The sequence below is a fragment of the Pyrenophora tritici-repentis genome, chromosome 4 (assembly GCF_003171515.1).
Source record: "Pyrenophora tritici-repentis strain M4 chromosome 4, whole genome shotgun sequence".
In the NCBI taxonomy this organism is placed as follows: Eukaryota; Fungi; Ascomycota; class Dothideomycetes; order Pleosporales; family Pleosporaceae; genus Pyrenophora; species Pyrenophora tritici-repentis.
This window is the reverse complement of record NC_089393.1, coordinates 1,357,433-1,377,636: the sequence shown is the minus strand read 5'-3', so window position 1 is coordinate 1,377,636 and position 20,204 is coordinate 1,357,433. Positions and strand designations below refer to the sequence as shown.

Genomic DNA, 20,204 nt, shown 5'->3' with positions numbered 1-20,204 from the left:
TCAATCGATTGATTGTTGCGGAGTCTGTCGTACAGTGGATGAATAAGTGTTCTTGCAGGTTTGCCATGTGAGCTGCCAGTCGTAGGTGAACTTAATGTTCCCATTTTCGTCAAATTGGGGTGGGCCGGCGGTTGTATAATTGCCGCTGACTTTGACGCCCGCAACATAACAGTCAAGCTCCATCCAGTTGCCTTTCGCGATTTTGGGGGCGGCCTCTACGGAAGACATAATGGCTTGGGCAGCCAAGAAAAGGGCAGTGTTGAAGAACATAGTGATGAATGTTTGGTTTACTCTGTTATACTGAGACGATGGATAGATGATGATGAGGCTCGAGTGGAAGGACAAAGGTAAGCTTTATATACATAACTTCAAGGTCAACTTGGATATGGTTCTTGTACAAGAAAAGCTAGAACCGGTACGAATGTAAACAGCTTTGATCAAGTGTCCCGAGCAACCGTATTCGGAATTACTCAAGTTTCTTCAGTGACATCGCCTCACTTTCCCTTGAGTCCGGGAGTTGTGTCACTGAAACACATCTGAGATGTGGGAGACACTGACCGTAGCATCATAGTGATACACGTTTTCTATGAAGCTCAGCGCCATCCTCAACACAGAATACTACCATTTCATCACAGACTTTCCGATAACTATGCTAACAACTCATGTCTTGGATATATCTTGAAACTAGTAGCCCCTTGGCCTGAGTACTAGAAGCTGATCGACAGACTCGCTGATTGGGTTCATGAAAAATGGCGCTTACAGGGAGTTATGCAGACAGATCCCCGTCATACACGAGTGTAGGATACGTCGAATTTGGCAAGATGACGGGTGTTGGTGTGAATGTGGCAGTAATCGAGAGGCTACGTTGAGAAAATTTCGATAAGGCAGGCACGTAAAGCGATACGCTTTGGAGTAGAATTATCAATCTCTTGTGACTTTGTTTTCTTGACTGTGGTTACTGGCACTACACCTACTGCCAGCAGACTCGAACGGCAAATACTGAAGAAGTAACAGTGCAACCTCTCTCGGTCTGTATAAGCGTTTTTTGAGATATTTTCCATCTGTATCGTCTTCTAGTCGATCAATCTATACATAGCGTATGCAAACTTTTCATTTGGCCGAGATGATGTAATGTTGGCTGTGGGGCCCCCAACGTAAGCAGCGGATGGGACAACCAAGGGAAAAACTCTGAAGCAGAACAACATAGTAACCTTAATCAACTATCAAAATCATAATCGCATTGCAATATTTCGGAAAACATAGCTAACGGCTAGATATTGATACAGGTTAACCATGTCCGCATGGTATGCTTCAAAGACAAGTTGAGTATTCCTGGAATAAAAGTTCGGGGAAAAGTCCTTGGCGAAGTCGGTGCTAACGTGCCCGTGCGCAGCGCGCACGGATTCGCAGCGCGCACGCCGAACACCAAAACACTGAAACACCTACAAACTTCAACGCGTCATAACTCAACCAGCATGGCAGCTATTGACAAAGCGTTAGCAGCAATCGAATCGCGAGAGCTTGGAGATAAAATTGTATACCAGCAATATGCTGATAAGTACAACGTATCAAGGAGTGCGTTGAGCCGAAGACACCGAGGCGTTTCACGCTCGAGAGCCGACTATACAGCCGACAAACAATCCCTCGCGCCACATTAAGAGCTAGAGCTTGTACGGTATATCACTAAGCTTACCAAGCAAGGCCTACCCCCTACAAGGGAGATGATTAGGAATTTCTTATCAGAAGTAGCCCATCAGCAGCTCAGCGAGAGCTGGGTTACTCGCTTCATCAACCGACACGAGATCCATCTTATCTCAAAGTGGACCAGCGCCATAGATCGTACGCGCCACCTGGCTAATTCTGAGTCAAAGTATAGACTCTACTTCGAGCTGCTGCATAGAAAGATCATCCAATACCACCTAGAGGCTCGAGATATATACAATATGGATGAGAAGGGCTTCTTGATTAGCTTAGTAGGCAGAAGCAAGAGGATATTCAGCAGGCGTCAGTGGGAGAAGAAGGAGGTTCGAGCATCTCTCCAGGATGGATCACGCGAGTTTCTGACAGTCCTGGCCTGCTGCTGCGCTGATAGGAGCTCGCTGCCTCCAGCCCTTATCTACGCAGCTAAGAAAGGAGCTATACGATTAAGTTAGGTAGAGGATATTAAGGCAGGAGAGTATAAGGTCTTTATCTCATCATCTCTAACAGGCTGGTCAAACGATGACGTAGGCCTAGCTTAGCTTAAGCAGGTGTTTGATCGCTATACAAAGCAGCGATCAGGGAGATGGCGATTGCTCATCCTTGATGGCCATGGATCTCATGTCACGATGGAGTTTATCGACTACTGTGATCGCCACAGGATCCTCCTTATAATCCTTCCTCCCCATTCAACCCACACGCTCTAGCCGCTCGATGTGGTGCTGTTCAAGCCACTCTCTCAGGCCTACTCCAACGAGCTCACTAACTATCTCTATAAGGCTCAAGGCCTCGCTCTAATCAAGAAAGGGGACTTTTTCCCACTCTTCTGGAGCGCCTGGATATCCTCCTTCACGGAGAGTCTCATATTGAAGGCCTTCGAAGCCACTGGGATCTGGCTAATGGACGCCACAGTCCGCAACAATCAATTAAGTGGGTCCTAGAAGGTTCAGATTGGATTGATTGATTACCGCTTTAAGCCTAGTAGTTACCTATAGGAGTTTAAGCCCTACCTAGATAGGTAAGTGGGTCTAGGAGAGTGACCGGATTGAATTGATTGTTGCGGAGTCTAATGGACGCCAACGTTATCCTCCGTAGATTTGCCAGCACGCCAGAAGCTGAGAGAAGCTCATCATCAGGGCTCTCTGATCATGATTGGAGAAAGCTTGATCGATTAGTTCGAGCTGCTGTCACTGATAGCCATCAGTATGAGGCAAGAAAGCTACGCTCAAGCGTTCACCATCTCTCTGTTCAGAATGAGCTTTAAACCATAAAGTAGATAGTTTAGAAGAGGCTCTTCAACATAAAAAGAAGCATAAGAAGAAGGGCAAAGCTCTTGACCTTCAACAGCGCTAGGAGTATCACGGTGGCTCTCAGACTCCGCAACAATCAATCGATCGACATGATTGATTCCTATATAGGTTAAAGAGTTACTTTATTAGGCAGCCTTTAACCTAGATAGGAATCAATCATGCCGATCCGATTGATTGTTGCGGAGTCTGGTGGCTCTGTCTTCTGGTCTCCTCGCAAGTTGCGTGAGGCTCGAGCTAGAGAAGCAGTACGGGAGCGAGATGAGACGGAGGAGAAACTCCAAAAAGCACAGGCCAAGAAGCAGCGTAAGGAGGCTCAGCTGCAGCGTCAAGTTGAGCTCGAGCAGAGGCGTGTGGAGAGGCAGAGGCTCAAGGAAGCGAAGGAGCTTGAGCGAGCTGAGAAAGCAGCTGAACGCGCGCGCAAAGTTGAAGCTCAACACCAGAAAAAAACTATCCAACAAGCTCAACAACGCAAGCGTAAAGCCTCACAAGTAACCTTATCAAGTAACAAGCGTCAAAAACGCGCTAGCGCTGCTCACGCTGGTGATCAAGCTCGAGATGGGCCATCTGCTGCTCTACCTAAAGTCACATTACGTGGTCGCAACGTCAGCCTCCCGCAAAAACATAGATAGTACAAGTTGATCGCAAGCATCTAATTACTGCTACATCACGTTTTTATCAATATTGAGCTATTGTGTGGCGTTGTACAGCCTCATTCTTGAGATTGAGCAGATGGTGTTCGGCGTGCGCGCTGCGAATCCGTGCGCGCTGCGCACGGGCACGTTACAAGGCTATACCAAAGAAAGCTATAGATATGTGCTGATCGACCTGAGACGGTATATCTGTGGGTTCGCGCCTTTGCGATATCGAGTGACCATGCCAAGATAAGACCCACAAGAGTTGTGTCAGCAGTACCTAGGTAGTCTTATGTGCTTGGACCTACGCCATAGAAATACGGGTTTTCACGACACTGGCGTCGGGCAAACTGGAATCGATAATTGTGGAACATCGATGGATTATGGGGGAAACCAGTAAAGCGTTGATGGATATAACCAGCATTATCTCCTCCTGCCAAGGTAGTTGAACTTTCTTTGGCCGGCTAAAATGACATACAGTGATGATAGGCATGAGTGATTCTCTCTAATTGCACAGTTTATGTGTCAAAATGAGCATGCAAAGCGGCCGTGGCATCAAATTATGGTCCCATCTTGTCAATCATCTCATTTGAGATGCGTCGCTTTGACGCCAAGTATCAGAGAAGGATGACACTCAGAACTACCGAGCGGCCAATTCTAAGTTTAGGAGCGATTCACTTGTCGAAGGGATGATCTGCAAGGGAATTATAAAGATGGCCTGCGGCGACCGACATCGAAGTACACCTGGGCATTCACTTGCTTCCACTATCTTGCTTGCTTGGAGCAAAACCACGTTACTCGCCTACCTGGGCTCAACATACACCATGCATTTACTATATCGTTTTCTTCTCTTACCAATATATTTGGCCCTCCTGGTTCAATGTCTGCCAGTCGACGTCGAACTTCTCCCAAGAGCCGGGGGAAGCGGTTTCTGTCCTGCTTTTCCGCTCCCTATCCCCAGCGTCCCCGAAGGGGCACACCTCCCACCCATCGACGTCCCCATCACACGCAACATACAGACCAACGTAAGGTCCTTGGAAACACTTCCATGGACTGTTGGAGTAAATACACCAGGTCATGACTGGCGATGGAGGGCCGCGACAGTAAATGGGTACCCTATTCTCCAAATCCAAGCGCGTGGCCACTTCAGGGTTCGTGCTGAGCTGCAAACAAACGCCCCATATGTTCCCGCCGTAGGTCCCTATCGCGGCAGACCTGCTGTTCCCGCCCAACCAGCAATCCGACGTCGATCGGACCCTGCTATTTCTGATGGGGCTGGGAGCGTTAATGGTGGTTGGGGGCAACCGGCGTCAATCTGTATTTTTGCCGAGCAACGAGAAGACGTGACTTATATTCTTCATGTCACAATCTGTACGTGGAGTAGCAAAAAATCGTAGTCAAACTTACTAACAAAAATTAGCAAATATCCCTCGGTAGTCACGCCATGTATGTATCAAGTGCGAGGGGGCGGAGGGTGAACACTCCTGCGAGATACCTGCAAATTCGGGAGAAAGAGTCATAAAGAGGGTACGCTTTTGGGATCAGATGAAGGAGTGGGTGACCTTACCGTTGCATCGACAAGTGTGTTTGTCGCTGTGAGCTGTTTGAATTCGGCAGGAAGCGGTTCCATATCTGAGACCACAGGTCTCAATCATATTCGCTTGTTATACTTTGACTGCTCTAATATTTACTTTGCCACACTGTCTTAGTTCCTTCTCTCCTTACCTCTGTTGATTCTCCTCATAATTCTTTACTCCTCGCCTCCCTCTACTAACAACAACGCGGATTGCCTACTTGCCGGCCGCCAAAATCCAGCAAATATTGATCAAGGCTGATGTCGCAGTAAGATGTGCTACAGACCTCGGCACCGCCATGTTGCTCACGTAAGCCGGGTAGTGAATCATCAACTTCGTAATGACGTGTAATCCCAACAAATTGACCACCTGCGCGTCTTGCGGTGCGAGGACCTGCGCCAGCGCGGCAGCCAAGGCGAACCCTGCAATCGGTTTCGTCAGCAAGTCCACTTTCCCATAATACATGACACCTCGACCTCGTAATTGCAAGACCACCAAGGTTCATACTTCATAAAGCGCTGTTACAGCAAGAGCCAGTATAACGAACAAAGAAGAGAGCAGGATATCAGAGACATCAAGCCAACATACCAGGGAAGTTCTCCAAAAGCGCATAATGCGCACTCCTCATCCTCAATGGCAGCCCCTCAAGCGCATGCACATGTTTCCTCGGGTGGTCATTGTCTAACCCTTCCCTTCGGCTCATGGCTTGTCCCGCCACGGAGATTGCACCAGAGGCGCCAAAGGTCCAAAAGAGATATATGGCGCTGAGCGCTGGGATTGCGCGACCGCCGGTTATTGACGCAGCCTGTGGGATCGTCAGTCAGCCGAAAGAAAAAGAAACCAACCCGACAGGGAAAAAAGGTCCAAGGGGGTAAGCATGACGTACGTCGACACCAGGGAGAAGCTTGATCAGCGCATGGACAAGAGATTGCGTTACGCTGTCCGGTTTGGTGAGGTATGTGCTATGTGGTTGTCAGGTCGGTGTTTCTTTCCATATCAATTGTCGAAGTTAAGCCTTGGATTCAAGAGCTTAACCCTCCGTTTACATTCTGCAAGTAGATGCGTGTTCGAAGGAGGAAAGACTAAGTAGATATAGAGTAAAAGAATTTCCGCAAACCCACGTCAAAGGTATAAGTGCGAGATACATAGGAGCAGCACCCATCACCATGGCGCCCGAGGGATTGAGACTTCGTGACATGTCAGTTCCAAAAATCTTTTTTCTCCACGACAACATGCATAGCTCACATTCCATTTCCGGCAGCAACACGCTTAACCTGCCCTTTCTTCTCGTCGGCCATGTTTTCGGGCTGGTGTTCGTACATGAAGTTTTTTCTCGTAAGCCGGTGACCTGCTGTAAGCCTTGGAGACAGATGGTAGAGTTTGAATTAGTTTTCAGGTGAAATGGTAAGCAGCATGCGTTATGAGTGCAGCGGCGCTGACCCGTCCCGTATATAAATTTCCGGACAATGGCATTGTCAATTCCTGCAAGTCGATCAATGACGTTTCAGGGCGGAATTCCCGCCGGCAGCTGCAGGGCCTAGGCACATGTGGAGACGGGTGTTGGTGGAGCTATGGCCGAGTTGAGTGATTGGGCCGATGCGAGTTGTTCGCGTTGTTGATCGATGACCGCGTGCTTATCTGCGGGGTTGATGGTAGCTGGATGCATTGGTGTTTGGAAGTGACAGGACTTTGTTTTTGGGGCACACCTGGTGACCTGGAGGATAAAAAATCATCATTACCGCACTCTTTTCGATACAACACAGTAAACAAAAAATGATAGAGAGAAAAGCTTATAGGGCAAGGCTGCGAAAAAGAGAGGAAGGAAAAGGAATTAGGTAGGCATTTGACGTTGGACATAACGTGCACGGACAGCTCATGCCCGGAGACACCTCGTGCCCCGCCGAACACCAAGCCGCGTCTCAACACCACAACTTCAACAGACTATAACGCTACAGCCATGGCACCTATCGACGATGCAATTGAAGATTTGAAATCGCGTGATCCAGGAGAACACTTTACGTTGAGGGAAGTTGCTGAGAAATACCAGGTTAACCGCTCAACGCTGGGGCGAAGGTGGAGAGGCGTGACAGCGTCTCGGGAGGATGGATACTTAAATCAACAAGCTCTCGACCAACAACAAGAGCTAGAGCTTATACGATATATCACAAAGCTTAAAGAGAGAGGCCTTCCTCCTACGAGAGAGATGATTAGGAATTTCTCATCTGAAATAGCCCATCGGCAGCTGAGCGATCGATGGGTTTCTCGCTTCATCACCAGACACCAGATCCATATAATCTCAAAGTGGACCACCGCCATGGATCGTGTTCGCCACCTGGCTGATTCTGAGTCAAAATACCGTCTCTACTTCGAGCTACTGCATCGAAAGATCACTGAATATCACCTTGAGGCTCGAGATATATACAATATGGATGAGAAGGGCTTCTTGATTGGCTTGATAGGCAGAAGCAAGAGAATATTCAGCAGGCGTCAATGGGAGAAGAAGGAGGTTCGAGCATCTCTCCAGGATGGATCACGCGAGTTTCTGACACTCCTGGCCTGTTGCTGCGCCGATGGGAGCTCGCTGCCCCCAAGCCTTATCTACGCAGCTAAAAAAGGAGCTATACGATTAAGTTGGGTAGAGGATATCAAGGCAGGAGAACATGAGGTCTTTGTCTCATCATCTCCAACAGGCTGGTCAAACGATAACATAGGTCTAGCTTGGCTAGAGCAGGTGTTTGATCGCTATACAAAGCAGCGATCAGGGAGATGACGATTGCTCATCCTTGATAGCCATGGATCTCATGTCACGATAGAGTTTATCGACTACTGTGATCGCCACAGGATCCTCCTTATAATCCTTCCCCCCTATTCGACTCATACGCTCCAGCCGCTTGACTTAGTGCTGTTCAAGACTCTCTCTCAAGCTTACTCTAACGAGCTCACCAACCATCTCTATAAGGCTCAAGGTCTCGCTCCAATTAAGAAAGGAGACTTCTTCCCACTCTTCTGGAGCGCCTGGATATCCTCCTTCACGGAGAGCCTCATATTGAAGGCCTTCGAAGCTACTGGGATCTGGCCGATAGATGCCAACGTTATCCTCCGTAGATTTGCTAGCACGCCAGAGGCTGAGAGAAGCTCATCATTAGGGCTCTCTGATCATGATTGGAGAAAGATAGATCGATTAGTTCGAGCTGCTGTCACTGATAGCCATCAGTATGAGGCAAGAAAGCTGCGTTCAAGCGTCCACCATCTCTCTGTTTAGAATGAGCTTTTAAAGCATAAGAATGAGGGCTTAAAGGAGGCTCTTCAACACAAAAAGAAGCACAGGAAGAAGGGCAAAGCTCTTGACCTTCAACAGCGCCAGGAATATCACGGTAGCGCTGTCTTCTGGTCTCCTCGCAAGTTGCGTGAGGCTCGAGTTAGAGAAGCAGTACGGGAGCGAGATGAGACGGAGGAGAAACTCCAAAAAGCACGGGCCAAGAAGCAGCGCGAGGAGGCTCGACTGCAGCGTCAAGTTGAACTCGAGGAGAAGCGTGTGGAGAGGCAGAGGCTCAAAGAGATAAGGGAGGTTGAGCGAGCTGAGAAAGCAGCTGAACGCGCGCGCAAAGTTGAAGCTCAACACCAGAAAAAATCTATCCAACAAGCTCAACAACGCAAGCGTAAAGCCTCACGAGTACTCTCACCAAGTAACAAGCGTCAAAAACGCGCTGGCGCTGCTCACGCTGGTGTTCAAGCTGGAGATGAGCTATCTGCTACTCCAGCTAAAGTCACATCACGTGGCCGCAACGTCAACCTCCCACAAAAATATAGATAGTACAAGTTGATTGCAAGCATCTAATTACAGCCCCTCTACAGAATCTCATGATAATAGCTATTGTACGTGGCTCAATAGCCTCACTTTTGAAGTGGTGGATATGGTGTTCGGCGGGGCACGAGGTGTCTCCGGGCATGAGCTGTCCGTGCACGTTACAGTGCACGGTCACCAGATGATCACCAACGCCAGTTGAGCACCCCAACAACTCAATATACTCAAAAAGATGGACTTGTAGAGCCCCCACTAGTCGTGATAAAATTGCGTAAATAATAATTAATACTATATACAGGCCTGGGAAAGTCTTGCGCTAGTCAAATAATTTTTTTGTGGGCTGGATTGGTCGTGAACGGCGACTACGCGCTGGGGTAGCTGGTGCAACGCTTGCGACTCCTACCACAGCTGGAGCAACCCCAACACGCTTTTGACGCTTTGTAGCTGGTTTATGAGGTTGTGAAGCTTTGCGCTTACCCTTTTGGGGCAATTGTATAACTTTTCTGGCGTTGTTGAGGGGCTTCTGGTGTTGTTTCTCAGCCAGTTTTGCAGCAGCTACCTTCCTCCGCTCCTCCCGGAGTCTCTCACGCTCAACACGCTTCTCCTTCTGTAGTTGAAGCTTGCAGAGGCGAGCTTTCTCCTTCATCTCAGCTATCTCGGCTTTTTGAAGCTGTAGTTGTTCGGCTTGTTGTTGTCGTGATACCTGATCATCCCGAGCTTGTTGTACACGCTTGGGTGACCACAAAATAGCTCCCCCATGATACTCAGGATGGTTATCAAGCTGTAGGGTGTAGGACTTGTTATCCCGTCTCTTCTTGATGGCTAGGGAGTTTCTGAGACCTCTGACCTCGCCGCGGAGGAGTGTATTTTGAGCTGCAATGTGGTGCAAACTTCGTTGAAGCTTCTTGACGTCCTTGTTGCTCTGATCCCTCACCTCACGGCGTACAATTGACTTGAGCTTGAGCCAATCCTCCCCGGAGAGTACAGAGGTTGAGCTCTCTTCTGAATCTGATGCCTCCTTGGCAAACTTTTTGAGTACAACCTCTGGGTTGGGTGGGTGTATACCAGTTGCTTCAAAGGACCTCTTGATGAGTAGAGGTTTGAAAGTCTTACTCCAAGCCCTCCAGAAGAGCGGGAAGAAGTCTCCTTTAGATATATTAAGTAACCCTTGGCTGTCTTGAAGGTATTCAGCCAACTCAGTTGAGTAAGCGTTCGCGAGAGGTTTAAACATCACAACGTCAAGCGGTTGAAGCGTATGGGTAGCGTGAGGTGGGTATACAGCTAATAGGATCTTGTGGTCGTTGCAGTAATTGATAAAGTCCATAGTAACATGGGATCCATGGCCGTCAAGGAGTAGTAATCGATACCCAGTTGAAGCATGCCGTCTGGTTTCTCTCTCAAACACCTCTTTGAGCCAAGCTAACCCAATATCGTTGTTGCTCCAGCCAGAGGGAGACGACGTAGTAAAGACCGAGTGCTCCCCTACTTGTATAGCATCAACCCAGCTTGATTGAACAGCTCCATTGGCTCCCTTGAAGATGAGTGAAGGACTCAGAACTGAGCCATCTGAACAGATACAAGCCAGCACTGTTATCCACTCAGTTGAGCCATCCTCAAGTGCTTGGCGTACCCCCTTTTGATCGTAGAGTGCCTTGGAGAAGATACGCTTTGTTCTGCCAATCCTTCCAAGTTGAAACCCCTTCTCATCCATATTGAATATATGGGTGGGCGAGATGTTGTACTCCTCAATCTTATCAAGGAGAAGCTTGAAATACAAGCTGTACCTGGCTCCTGAATCGGCTTTGCACCGTTGTTTGCTCATCCCCTTGCTGTAGGCAGAGATGAGATGGTTGGGATGCCGGCGGAGGAACCGGGAAACCCAGGTTTCTGAAACCGCTTTTCCAGCCAAAGATGAAGCAAAGCGTTGTATCATTAACCTCGTAGGTGGCAAACGTCGTTCAGTAAGTGTCTGTATGTACTTTACAAGCTCGGTTTCGTGTTGTGGATGGAGGGAGAGCTGGCGCACGCCATAGGCCTCGGTTTCGCCCTTGTGCCGTCTCATCAGCGTCATACGTCCTACACCATACTTTTTAGCAATTGCTTGGTACGAGAATTCATCTCCTGGTTCGCGTGATTCGATTTCTGCAATCGCTTCTTGAATCGGATCCATATTGGTTGAGTTATGACGCGTTGAAGTTGTGTTGTGGTGGTGGTGGGGGTGCTCAACTGGCGTTGGTGATCATCTGGTGACCGTGCACTGTAGTGCATGCGATCTACAGAACGAAATACAAAAGATGTTCATTGCTCCTGCCACGAATCTAAACCGCTCCACCACACCCTCGACGGTGATCAATTCACAAATTAATAGACTTAAAAAATTTATGAAACAACAAATTAACAAACTTAATAAACAAATAGCATTGACAAATCTAACAACTTAACAAACTCACACTACCAACGTCCTGACCACCGTGCTCCCCTCCTTCTCAGCACCTAAACACCATACCCCACCGCCAACCTCACATCCTCCCTCTCCGCCCTCAACTCAGCCTCCGCATCAAACCCTCCATCCTCTCCATTCCGATGCTTCTGCATCATCTTCCTCGCCCTCACCACAAGACGCTCCAGCACCGCCGGCCACACCTCTTCCCCAAACGGCCAAACATCCAAAACAAGCATGATGAGTTGCGCGCGAGTGGTGCTGCGTGATCTAGTTGCGTTGTCGGGGGTTAGTTCGCGGCTCTCGGCGACGAGGTCCCAGGTTCCGGTCCAGAGGTCGTCTACGAGGGTAGTGATTGTGAGATCGTAGGCGAGGGTGTGGAGGAAAGCTGGGAGGGTGGTGGTGGAGGGGGATGAGCGGAGGGTGTGGTTAAGGTGGGTTTGTAGTAGAGGGGATGGGGTTGATGAGGATGGAGGGGGAAGAATGGGGCGGGGACGGAGGTTGTATGTGTGAGATGGTGTTGCGTTAGCTGAAGAAGCTGGGCCGCGAGATGGCGACGGCGACGGCGCATGACTGCGACGGCGATATAATTGCCTTACTAGGTTACCCTTAGGCCGTCCGCGAGCAGGTATAGTTAATTCGTCCTCGCTGCCATCCTCACTGCCTGACTCCCCCTCTTCAACATTCACTTCATCGCCATTAGCATTGTATAGCACAGCCTTGCAGTCCGGACATGTGTTGCTCGCCGCAATACCTGACCCCAACCACTTCAATAGACAGTTTTTGCCAAACAAACAATGGCATTGCGGATGCCCAGAGATCTGAACAAGTTTGTGACGGCGGGAATAGAGCTGCTGGCAGATGGAACAGATGCCTTGGTAACCTTTTCGTCTCGGGATATGTTCTCTGATGAAGATGTCGCGGGTTGTTGAGTCTGGGTGGTAGGACATTGTGGTTGTATTGAGGATTGCCGATGTGTGGGTTGTTTGAACAGTCTGTGTGATGTTTCGAGAAGATATTTGTATCTTTTTGGTATGATATTTCCAAGGTACGTGACAGTTGTGGAGATATATACAATGTTGGGTACTTCGATGTCTGAGACATTCGGCGATGTGAGGTAGACATCTCGGTGTGTCTTACGCGGTGTAACAATGTATGTCTGGGTGGATTGGTTCAGACAAGGTCGTTTCCTAGACTCTATTGCAGTGTTCTATCAGATGTTCTGATACCAGGCTCTGAGAAGTAATGTTTCTGAGAGTACGCAGAGAATAAGCACGGGAACGACAACACAAATGAAAACGATCAGTGCCATGGTGTGGGCAATACCTATTATGGTATCACGATTCAAAGTAACTTTCAAGGTGAGAACATAACGATGTATTTCGGAGCGAACCGTTTAAGAAGGAAGTTGTCCCCTACATGCTTCGTTTACTACAATCTGCTAGAGGAATGAGATCAAAGGGGTCCATCAGACTTCAGCTTGCGCCAAGCGAAGAAGGCTACCAATGCTACAACACCTATCCTACCAACGAGCGCTGTAGCTACCGCCTTCCTGACATAAGGGTAATAACCCTGTAGCATCGAGTTAACAGCGGCTCCCCTAGCCATCATCTTACTCCTTCCTGTCTGACCCCAACCCCTGCCTACACCCAACCCCGCTATGCCGACTTCGCCTGGCTTTTCCTCTTCCAAAGAACCCAGTGCTTCGCTTCCTACCCCTGGAAAGTCTTGGTAAGAAGTGGGCGAAACGCTTGACCCTGCTGTGCTCATTTCAAGTGACTTCTGCTTGCGGAATCGATAGGACATGGCCCACATGATGAATCTGACATCCCAGTTCGTAAAGGTTGGGTACGTCCAAAGTTCCAGCGCATTGTGAGGTGGGATATGCTCCAGCAAGTCGCTCACAACACCCAGTGTCAAGCCCCAAAGCAATAGCGGAGGTTTCCTGTCTCTGGACCTTGTTTCAGGTCCACCCAATGCATCTCTGATATTAGCCAATACGCCCCGTGGTGCCTCGTCCAAGGGTATGAAGTCTGGAATGTTGGCGCAATATGTCGAGTTTGCCGGAACCAGTTGTATAGCAGCAAACATCATCTTACTCAGCATCGCCTGCAGGAACCAGCGCTTGATGCCCAATTCGGACTTTGCAAGACGCGCCGAGACGTCAGCATATTCGTGGGTGCGTAGTGTGGGAGATAGGAGGGCACGAATGGGGACCCAGTGCGAGGACGCTACTTCGGTAGGTTGGAGACGTTGCTGGGGGTAGGCAGGGCAAGTCAGGAGGTAGATGTATGGGCACAACACCATAAGTCTGTTAGCAATTAGCTCGGATGGTTTGTATAGCTTGGAAGCATGCGAAGACATTTATGGCATGTATCCAGCCTATTCCATAATGATCATTGGATGTGAGACGCACGGTACTTTTCCCCAGCTGGTTGTGACGATGCGCTGGGGTAGATTGCCTACAGCGATGGCATTCTCCGGGCTTAGGTCAATACCGACCTCCTCCAGCGCCTCTCTCGCAGCAGTCACCTGGTCATCCTCATCCTCGGGATCCCGCTTTCCACCCGGCAATGCAACGTGCCCATTCCATTTGTCGCCAATCCTTGTCGCTCTCTTTATGAAGAGTAGCTCTGGGTCGCCATGCTTCACCCAGTCCTGCTCGAAGAAGGCGGCCAACGAAGACTCAAAGTCGAATTCATCGGTTGGCTTCGCTGCCGAAGATCGCCTACGTCGTTTTGGTAGAGGGCTATCAGATTCGTTGGGCCAATGCGAGTAGTTCGGTTGTATGCGTAAGATGAGGGCTACGGAGGCGCGTTTGGGTAGGTCTGGTGGACACGCGACATCTGGGTACGGGTTCGCGTTGAGCTCAAGTAAGACGGATTGGAAATGACTGATAAGGCTCTCGGTGCTATTATGTTCTGTCATTATCGTGGTGGTCATAGGTGGATTATCCGCGCAACCTGTGATTGAGGACGGTGCGGTCGGGAGGCCTACAACAAGTCGACGCGGGAAGGTGACTTGTTCGGGTGCTACCAGAGTTGAGTGATGCAGGGGAACCAAAACCACCGGTTCTGCGATACAGTCTATATTCTAGGGAATGGCACGTCTAAAGGGGTACTGTCCGCAATGCCAGACTGAAGACGGAGAGCCGAGGCGCAAGCGACGACATTTCGATGGCGATTGGCCGGTAAGCCTAGCAATGCGTCAACAAGCTGGAACAGCGGTGAGCCATGCAGATTACATATATATCTGAGCACACAGACGCATCATCTCTCACGACATGAGTGAGCTACGTGCGTGCATACAGAAAAGTCAATTGACAAAGTTTGCTCTTGCGGCTGCGGAGCGGAGAAGCTTTGACCAATCGGGGCAGGCACCATGGAGGGGCAGCGAAATGAGGTCAGACATGAGCCCCGCGACGCTAAAAAAATCTCCACAGGGTGTCGTGCGCCGTTGCATTGTACCCCAGACTTGCCCTTCAAGTCTTTGTTTTCTCCCAATTGATTCCTGGGCAATCAGTAAAGTCGCTCAATATGGCAGGCCAAAAGACAGGTGAGAGCAAGGCTTTATACTGCATAAAAAACAGTGCTGATAGTATGCGACAGCCATCCTTTCCGTCTACGACAAAACCGGTCTTCTTGACCTGGCCAAGGGACTTCATGAATGTGGTGTCCGCCTGCTTGCCTCTGGTGGTACGGCGAAGATGATTCGTCAGGCCAATTTCCCGGTCGAAGATGTCTCTGCCATCACCAAGGCGCCTGAGATGCTGGGTGGGCGTGTCAAGACGCTCCACCCTGCTGTGCACGGAGGTATCCTCGCGCGCAACCTCGATTCCGACGATTCCGACCTCTCCGCAAATAGCATTGACAAGATTGACTTTGTCGTATGTAACCTATACCCCTTTTCCGAGACGGTCGCGCGCATCAACGTCACAATCGAAGAGGCCGTAGAGGAAATTGACATTGGAGGCGTCACCCTGCTGAGGGCCGCTGCAAAGAACCACGCACGCGTGACCATCATCAGCGACCCCAACGACTACCATGACCTCCTAACGGAGCTCAAGAAAGATGGCGACGTCTCTGAAAACAGCAGGCAGCGCTATGCTCTCAAGGCCTTCGAGCAAACCTCCTCATACGACACCGCAATCTCCGAGTTCTTCAGGAAGAAGTATGCGGGCGATGGCGACCAGTTCCTCACTCTCCGATATGGCGCAAACCCCCACCAGAAGCCCGCGACAGTTTCAATGCCGGAGAAGTCGTTGCCTTTCAAGGTACTCTGTGGCGCGCCAGGATACATCAACTTGCTAGACGCGCTCAACGCGTGGCCTCTTGTCCAGGAGCTGACCAAGGCACTGAACTACCCAGCTGCTGCCAGCTTCAAGCACGTTTCGCCCGCTGGCGCTGCCATCGGTGTCCCACTAAGCGATGTGGAGCGCAAGGTCTACATGGTCGACGACATTGAGGGCATCGAGACCTCGGGACTTGCGCAAGCATATGCGAGGGCCCGTGGTGCCGACAGGATGTCCAGTTTCGGCGACATGATCGCTCTGTCTGCCGAGGTTGATGTAAGTAATAAACACTCATAGCGATGCGCCTCAATTCTGACGGTGATTAGGTTCCTACCGCAAAGATCATTAGCCGTGAGGTCTCCGACGGTGTCATCGCCCCCGGATACAGCGCGGAAGCCTTGGAGATTCTCAAGAAGAAGAAGGGTGGAAAGTACCTAGTCCTCCAGATGGACCCTGAATACGTCCCAAGCCCAGATGAGACCAGGACAGTGTTCGGCATCACGCTGAAGCAACACCGCAACGATGCCAAGATTGTCCCCTCGGACACATTCAACACCGTCATCGTCCCTAAGAACTCTGGCGCCCTACCAGAGTCAGCCCAGCGCGACTTGACCGTGGCCACTATCGCACTCAAATACACCCAGTCAAACAGTGTCTGCTATGCGCTAAATGGCCAGATTATCGGTCTTGGTGCTGGTCAACAATGTAAGTGTCTCAGACGCGCAAAAAATTATTATTACTAACTAAGATAGCGCGCATTCACTGCACTCGGCTCGCTGGTGACAAGGCTGACAACTGGTGGATGCGTTTCCACCCCAAGACGCTGAACCTTCAGTTCAAGAAGGGCACTAAGCGGCCCTCAAAATCCAACGCTATCGATCTCCTATGCTCTGGTCTCGTACCCGAATCAGGCATCGAGCGTGACGACTTTGAGGCTCATTTCGAGGAGGGTCAGGTGCCTCAGCCGTTCACCGCGGATGAGCGCAAGGAGTGGCTCTCGAAGATGGAGAGCGTTGCTGTCAGCTCTGATGCCTTCTTCCCCTTCATTGACAATGTCTTCAGGGCACACCGGAGTGGTGCCAAATACATTGCCGCGCCGACCGGAAGCCAGAACGATGGCGCAGTGTTCGAGACAAGTGAGAAGTTAGGAATCACCTTTGTTGAGCAGCACATCCGGTTGTTCCACCACTAGGTGAAGGCTCAGGGGCGCATGATAACGATTTTGCATGCGAGATGACTTGAATGACTGGGGTTCTCATAGGTAGAAAAAAGATACCTCCAAAATGGTTTTTCTACATGCCAAGAATATGGTCGTTGGCATTTCATGTCTCTGTCCGCGATATTCGTTTACTGAGACGCTGTGACCACGCAATTGGCAGGGTGGGGAGCCAATCGCGCTACTGTTTGCTGTTTGCTGGAAATGGCAGGCGTCGTCCAGGAGACGATGGAGCTATACCTCTTTTGGCCTTAGTAGCAAGCCGCAAAGGAAGGAATAGATGCAGGGCGCTTCACCTCGACGTCTTGCTCTACACCGCTACCACAAACAACAATCCCTCAGGCACGCAATTGCATCCGTATCCCCTACGACCACGTATCACGACTCACGAAACCGACATACATACGATCAACGTCTCTAACATGTCCGCTCAACCTGAGAACAACCAGCAGATGGAGGGCGTCCAGAACCCCGCCGACGTCAAGGGCAAGGGCAAAGCTCAGGAGGGCGAGACAATTGAAGAATCCATGGATGATGACTCCAGCGACGAGTCCGGTGTTGAGGACCAGGTACGTTCCACGCGCTCACCGCTACAAGTCAAGGCGCAAAAAGCTAACATGATGGCGTACAGGCTGGCGAACGTAAGCTACCCTTGCTAAACCCGTGCGATTGAACACAACGGTTAACAGAAGAATAGCTGAGGAGCCCGATGAGGACAACATGGAGGAGATTGAGACGGACAACATTGTACCCGGCCGCACACGCGGCAAGACCATCGACTTCAAGAAGGCCAACGAGGAGCTCGGCGACGATGACGACGACGACGACGATGAGGACTTTGTCGATCCCGATGACCAGATGAAGGAGTAAAAAGTTGGGCAAAACACAAACCTCTTCGTCTTTGGGTATGTTATTGCTTTTTCGAGCCCCTCACACCGCTTTTGGGCACGCCTGCTAACTGAGCTCGCTAGACTTGTTCGGCGCGACTACAAACTTTCGGAATCGTTCTTCTGGCGGGGTTATAAGATATACAAAAGGCATTGGGTTTAGCGGGGAAAGGGCTCTCAACATTGGAGTCTGGGGCGCGCTTTGCTCGACGGCTGGATGAGGGGTGTCTGTGTATGTGGCGAGACCATTTACTTTGCGCGCGATGAGCGTGACAGGGACTCTGGATTGGATAACTCGCGTGGACGTATATGATGAATAAACAACAATGAGCATAAGTCGCCGATCAGTTGAATTTTTGGGCGAACCACATGACGGTGCATGCACACATGATTTTGATGCAAGGCATTTTGACGCATTGCTGTAGGGTTCGCTTGGGATAGATGTCTCGTAATGATCTTCTCTGTCGAGTGGTGTGGTATGGCCAGTATATGACTAGTCTAGTCTCAGTACCTTTAGACATGGGAACACGGCCGCGCATACATCACGGCAGCGAGACTGCCATGATTCATTCTCATTACGTGATAATCACACCATGAATCTAACAGCTAGCATGGCAAGGAGTGGAGAGCAATGTCGCTGTTCTCGTGGAAGACGCATACATGTGGAATGAGGCCTCTTTCTCAAAGTTGCATTGATGAAGAGGTATTCGTATGTAAATTGGCAAACAAGAGAACGTGAGAGACATACAGAATTGGCGGGTAAACTTGACATTTGTTCGGCTTGAACTTTTTGGCGCATAGCCTTTCAAAGACGTCGAGACGCAGGGAAGTTCCTGTAGAACTAGCCATATTGGCGTGCAGCAATGGTGACCATTCTGGCCTCTTGCAGTAAGAACACATGTAGACTGGTCAGAGCACAAGACTACGTAGGTGTATTATTACTTTTAGTCATACTGGAATACTTTGGGACTGGTCCTACTGGATTACACCGAAGGCCGAGAGCTACTGGAGACGATTGGTGTTGGCTCAGTCGATACTCCAGGTAGACCCCGTGGTCGGTTACGAGCCGAGCTACACTCCAGTACTATCGATACGAGACGCCAAAGAGTCAGCTCAGAAAGTAACAAGGGGTCACACACATGGAGTCACGGGGGCAAGTCGTCCCAAGTCGATCTTTCCTCGAGTAAGCCGTGCCAGCTCAGAGCCCCGTGGGCGATGCAGCCTGGAGATGAGATGACTCAGGTAGATTTTCGTCCGGGAAATGCTCGTTGCGCTCCCACTCTTGAGTTTGGGTGACCCAAAATGGAATTGCATTAGGTACAACGAAGGTGTTGGTACGGAATTGGCGCTAGCTCAAGATAGGAGGCGTTTGCGGCCTGGAATATCCGCAGGGAAATTATCTACCGGTACACGCAGAGAATCCTTGGAGGCGACATCGGCCTGCCAGGTTGTAGTTCCAAAGATGCACTTGGGGTACGGCACACGTTCTCGTGACTCGTCTTCCGCTATTGACGTGTTCCCGTCAGCTTAGGCAGGCGTGTTCCGGTCTGTTCCGAAGATGGTGAGTTTTTCGTGGCGGCTTCGCTCAGAGTCGCCCAAGTCTGGATACGATAGCGGGCAATGATGTCGTCGAGCGTGCACATACAGAATTTCATCGACACTCGGCTGCGAAAGGCGGGGGTTTAAATCCAGTCTCCCGTCCAACGAGCGTTGATACGATGAAATGCGTGGCGCGAAAGTGCCGCCCGGAGACGCGCTCAAGCGGCGATAAGACCGTATGACGCGCTCGAATTACGACAAAGAAGTCGGGTACTGCCGAGACGAGGCCGCCGGGCCAATGAACCTGGCCGTTATTCAGATGATGCGGCGTGGGCTTGCAGCGGCAATCTAGCAGGTGGAGCGTCGAGGAGCGGAAGCAACTGCAAGGCCTGGTCTGTGGTCATGCACATGTCAAACCGACCTTCGGAGACCAGGATTGGGCCCACGGCCTGAACCACTGCAGGGCGGTCGCTGGCTTCTGTCCAATCCACACCCTGGTTATTGTCATGGAGTGGCAGAAAAACCGTGGGGTAACGCCAATTTTCCATAGCCAACACGCCGCAGAGGGCACCGTTGGAGCGCATGTGTATACGAGCATTGGTCAGACTGACTGCGTGCGGGCGCACAAGAAGATTGGTATATACTTTGTATTTGGCTGGATGCGCCGAGGGCCTGCACGTTGCTGCTTGTTGCGACCAGAACTACAAGACAAAGGCTGTTCGTGAACTCATCTTGACTTTGTGCTGCCCGCGACTTGATACAAACGCCTGCTCTCTCTCACCCGGCCGCCAGTTTCCAGGCAAACGGGCGGA

At 50.3% G+C, this 20,204-nt stretch overlaps 11 protein-coding genes across 11 annotated transcripts; 6 read left to right on the top strand and 5 right to left on the bottom strand.

The window, feature by feature from the left end:
• Positions 1–270, bottom strand: PtrM4_093040 (uncharacterized protein; the record flags this gene model as incomplete). Its single annotated transcript, XM_001934278.2, has 1 exon — positions 1–270. One exon carries the CDS (start codon positions 268–270, stop codon positions 1–3), a length of 270 nt encoding a protein of 89 aa, XP_001934313.2.
• A 1,205-nt stretch (positions 271–1,475) lies between these two features.
• On the top strand, positions 1,476–2,153 carry PtrM4_093030 (uncharacterized protein; the record flags this gene model as incomplete). The annotated part of the gene is made up of 2 exons (XM_066107024.1): positions 1,476–1,575; positions 1,702–2,153. The coding sequence occupies 2 exons, from the start codon at positions 1,476–1,478 to the stop codon at positions 2,151–2,153; spliced, it is 552 nt and encodes a 183-aa protein (XP_065962692.1).
• A 1,013-nt stretch (positions 2,154–3,166) lies between these two features.
• On the top strand, positions 3,167–3,637 carry PtrM4_093020 (TolA, Membrane protein involved in colicin uptake; the record flags this gene model as incomplete). Its single annotated transcript, XM_066107023.1, has 1 exon — positions 3,167–3,637. The coding sequence occupies one exon, from the start codon at positions 3,167–3,169 to the stop codon at positions 3,635–3,637; it is 471 nt and encodes a 156-aa protein (XP_065962691.1).
• An 827-nt stretch (positions 3,638–4,464) lies between these two features.
• Positions 4,465–5,037, top strand: PtrM4_093010 (uncharacterized protein; the record flags this gene model as incomplete). Its single annotated transcript, XM_066107022.1, has 1 exon — positions 4,465–5,037. The coding sequence occupies one exon, from the start codon at positions 4,465–4,467 to the stop codon at positions 5,035–5,037; it is 573 nt and encodes a 190-aa protein (XP_065962690.1).
• Positions 5,038–5,430: 393 nt separating this feature from the next.
• Positions 5,431–6,512, bottom strand: PtrM4_093000 (MAPEG domain containing protein; the record flags this gene model as incomplete). The annotated part of the gene is made up of 5 exons (XM_001934279.1): positions 5,431–5,636; positions 5,803–6,019; positions 6,101–6,176; positions 6,336–6,401; positions 6,460–6,512. 5 exons carry the CDS (start codon positions 6,510–6,512, stop codon positions 5,431–5,433), a joined length of 618 nt encoding a protein of 205 aa, XP_001934314.1.
• Positions 6,513–7,171: 659 nt separating this feature from the next.
• On the top strand, positions 7,172–9,028 carry PtrM4_092990 (Membrane-bound metallopeptidase; the record flags this gene model as incomplete). Its single annotated transcript, XM_066107021.1, has 3 exons — positions 7,172–7,947; positions 8,005–8,455; positions 8,477–9,028. 3 exons carry the CDS (start codon positions 7,172–7,174, stop codon positions 9,026–9,028), a joined length of 1,779 nt encoding a protein of 592 aa, XP_065962689.1.
• A 307-nt stretch (positions 9,029–9,335) lies between these two features.
• PtrM4_092980 (uncharacterized protein) lies at positions 9,336–11,189 on the bottom strand (the record flags this gene model as incomplete). Its single annotated transcript, XM_066107020.1, has 1 exon — positions 9,336–11,189. One exon carries the CDS (start codon positions 11,187–11,189, stop codon positions 9,336–9,338), a length of 1,854 nt encoding a protein of 617 aa, XP_065962688.1.
• Positions 11,190–11,512: 323 nt separating this feature from the next.
• Positions 11,513–11,698, bottom strand: PtrM4_092970 (uncharacterized protein; the record flags this gene model as incomplete). Its single annotated transcript, XM_001934280.2, has 1 exon — positions 11,513–11,698. The coding sequence occupies one exon, from the start codon at positions 11,696–11,698 to the stop codon at positions 11,513–11,515; it is 186 nt and encodes a 61-aa protein (XP_001934315.2).
• Positions 11,699–12,914: 1,216 nt separating this feature from the next.
• Positions 12,915–14,387, bottom strand: PtrM4_092960 (nudix family hydrolase; the record flags this gene model as incomplete). The annotated part of the gene is made up of 2 exons (XM_001934281.2): positions 12,915–13,770; positions 13,876–14,387. 2 exons carry the CDS (start codon positions 14,385–14,387, stop codon positions 12,915–12,917), a joined length of 1,368 nt encoding a protein of 455 aa, XP_001934316.1.
• A 608-nt stretch (positions 14,388–14,995) lies between these two features.
• Positions 14,996–16,942, top strand: PtrM4_092950 (PurH, AICAR transformylase/IMP cyclohydrolase PurH (only IMP cyclohydrolase domain in Aful); the record flags this gene model as incomplete). Its single annotated transcript, XM_066107019.1, has 4 exons — positions 14,996–15,014; positions 15,068–16,026; positions 16,077–16,455; positions 16,503–16,942. The coding sequence occupies 4 exons, from the start codon at positions 14,996–14,998 to the stop codon at positions 16,940–16,942; spliced, it is 1,797 nt and encodes a 598-aa protein (XP_065962687.1).
• Positions 16,943–17,388: 446 nt separating this feature from the next.
• On the top strand, positions 17,389–17,639 carry PtrM4_092940 (uncharacterized protein; the record flags this gene model as incomplete). The annotated part of the gene is made up of 2 exons (XM_001934283.2): positions 17,389–17,535; positions 17,598–17,639. The coding sequence occupies 2 exons, from the start codon at positions 17,389–17,391 to the stop codon at positions 17,637–17,639; spliced, it is 189 nt and encodes a 62-aa protein (XP_001934318.2).
• Positions 17,640–20,204: the final 2,565 nt, after the last annotated feature.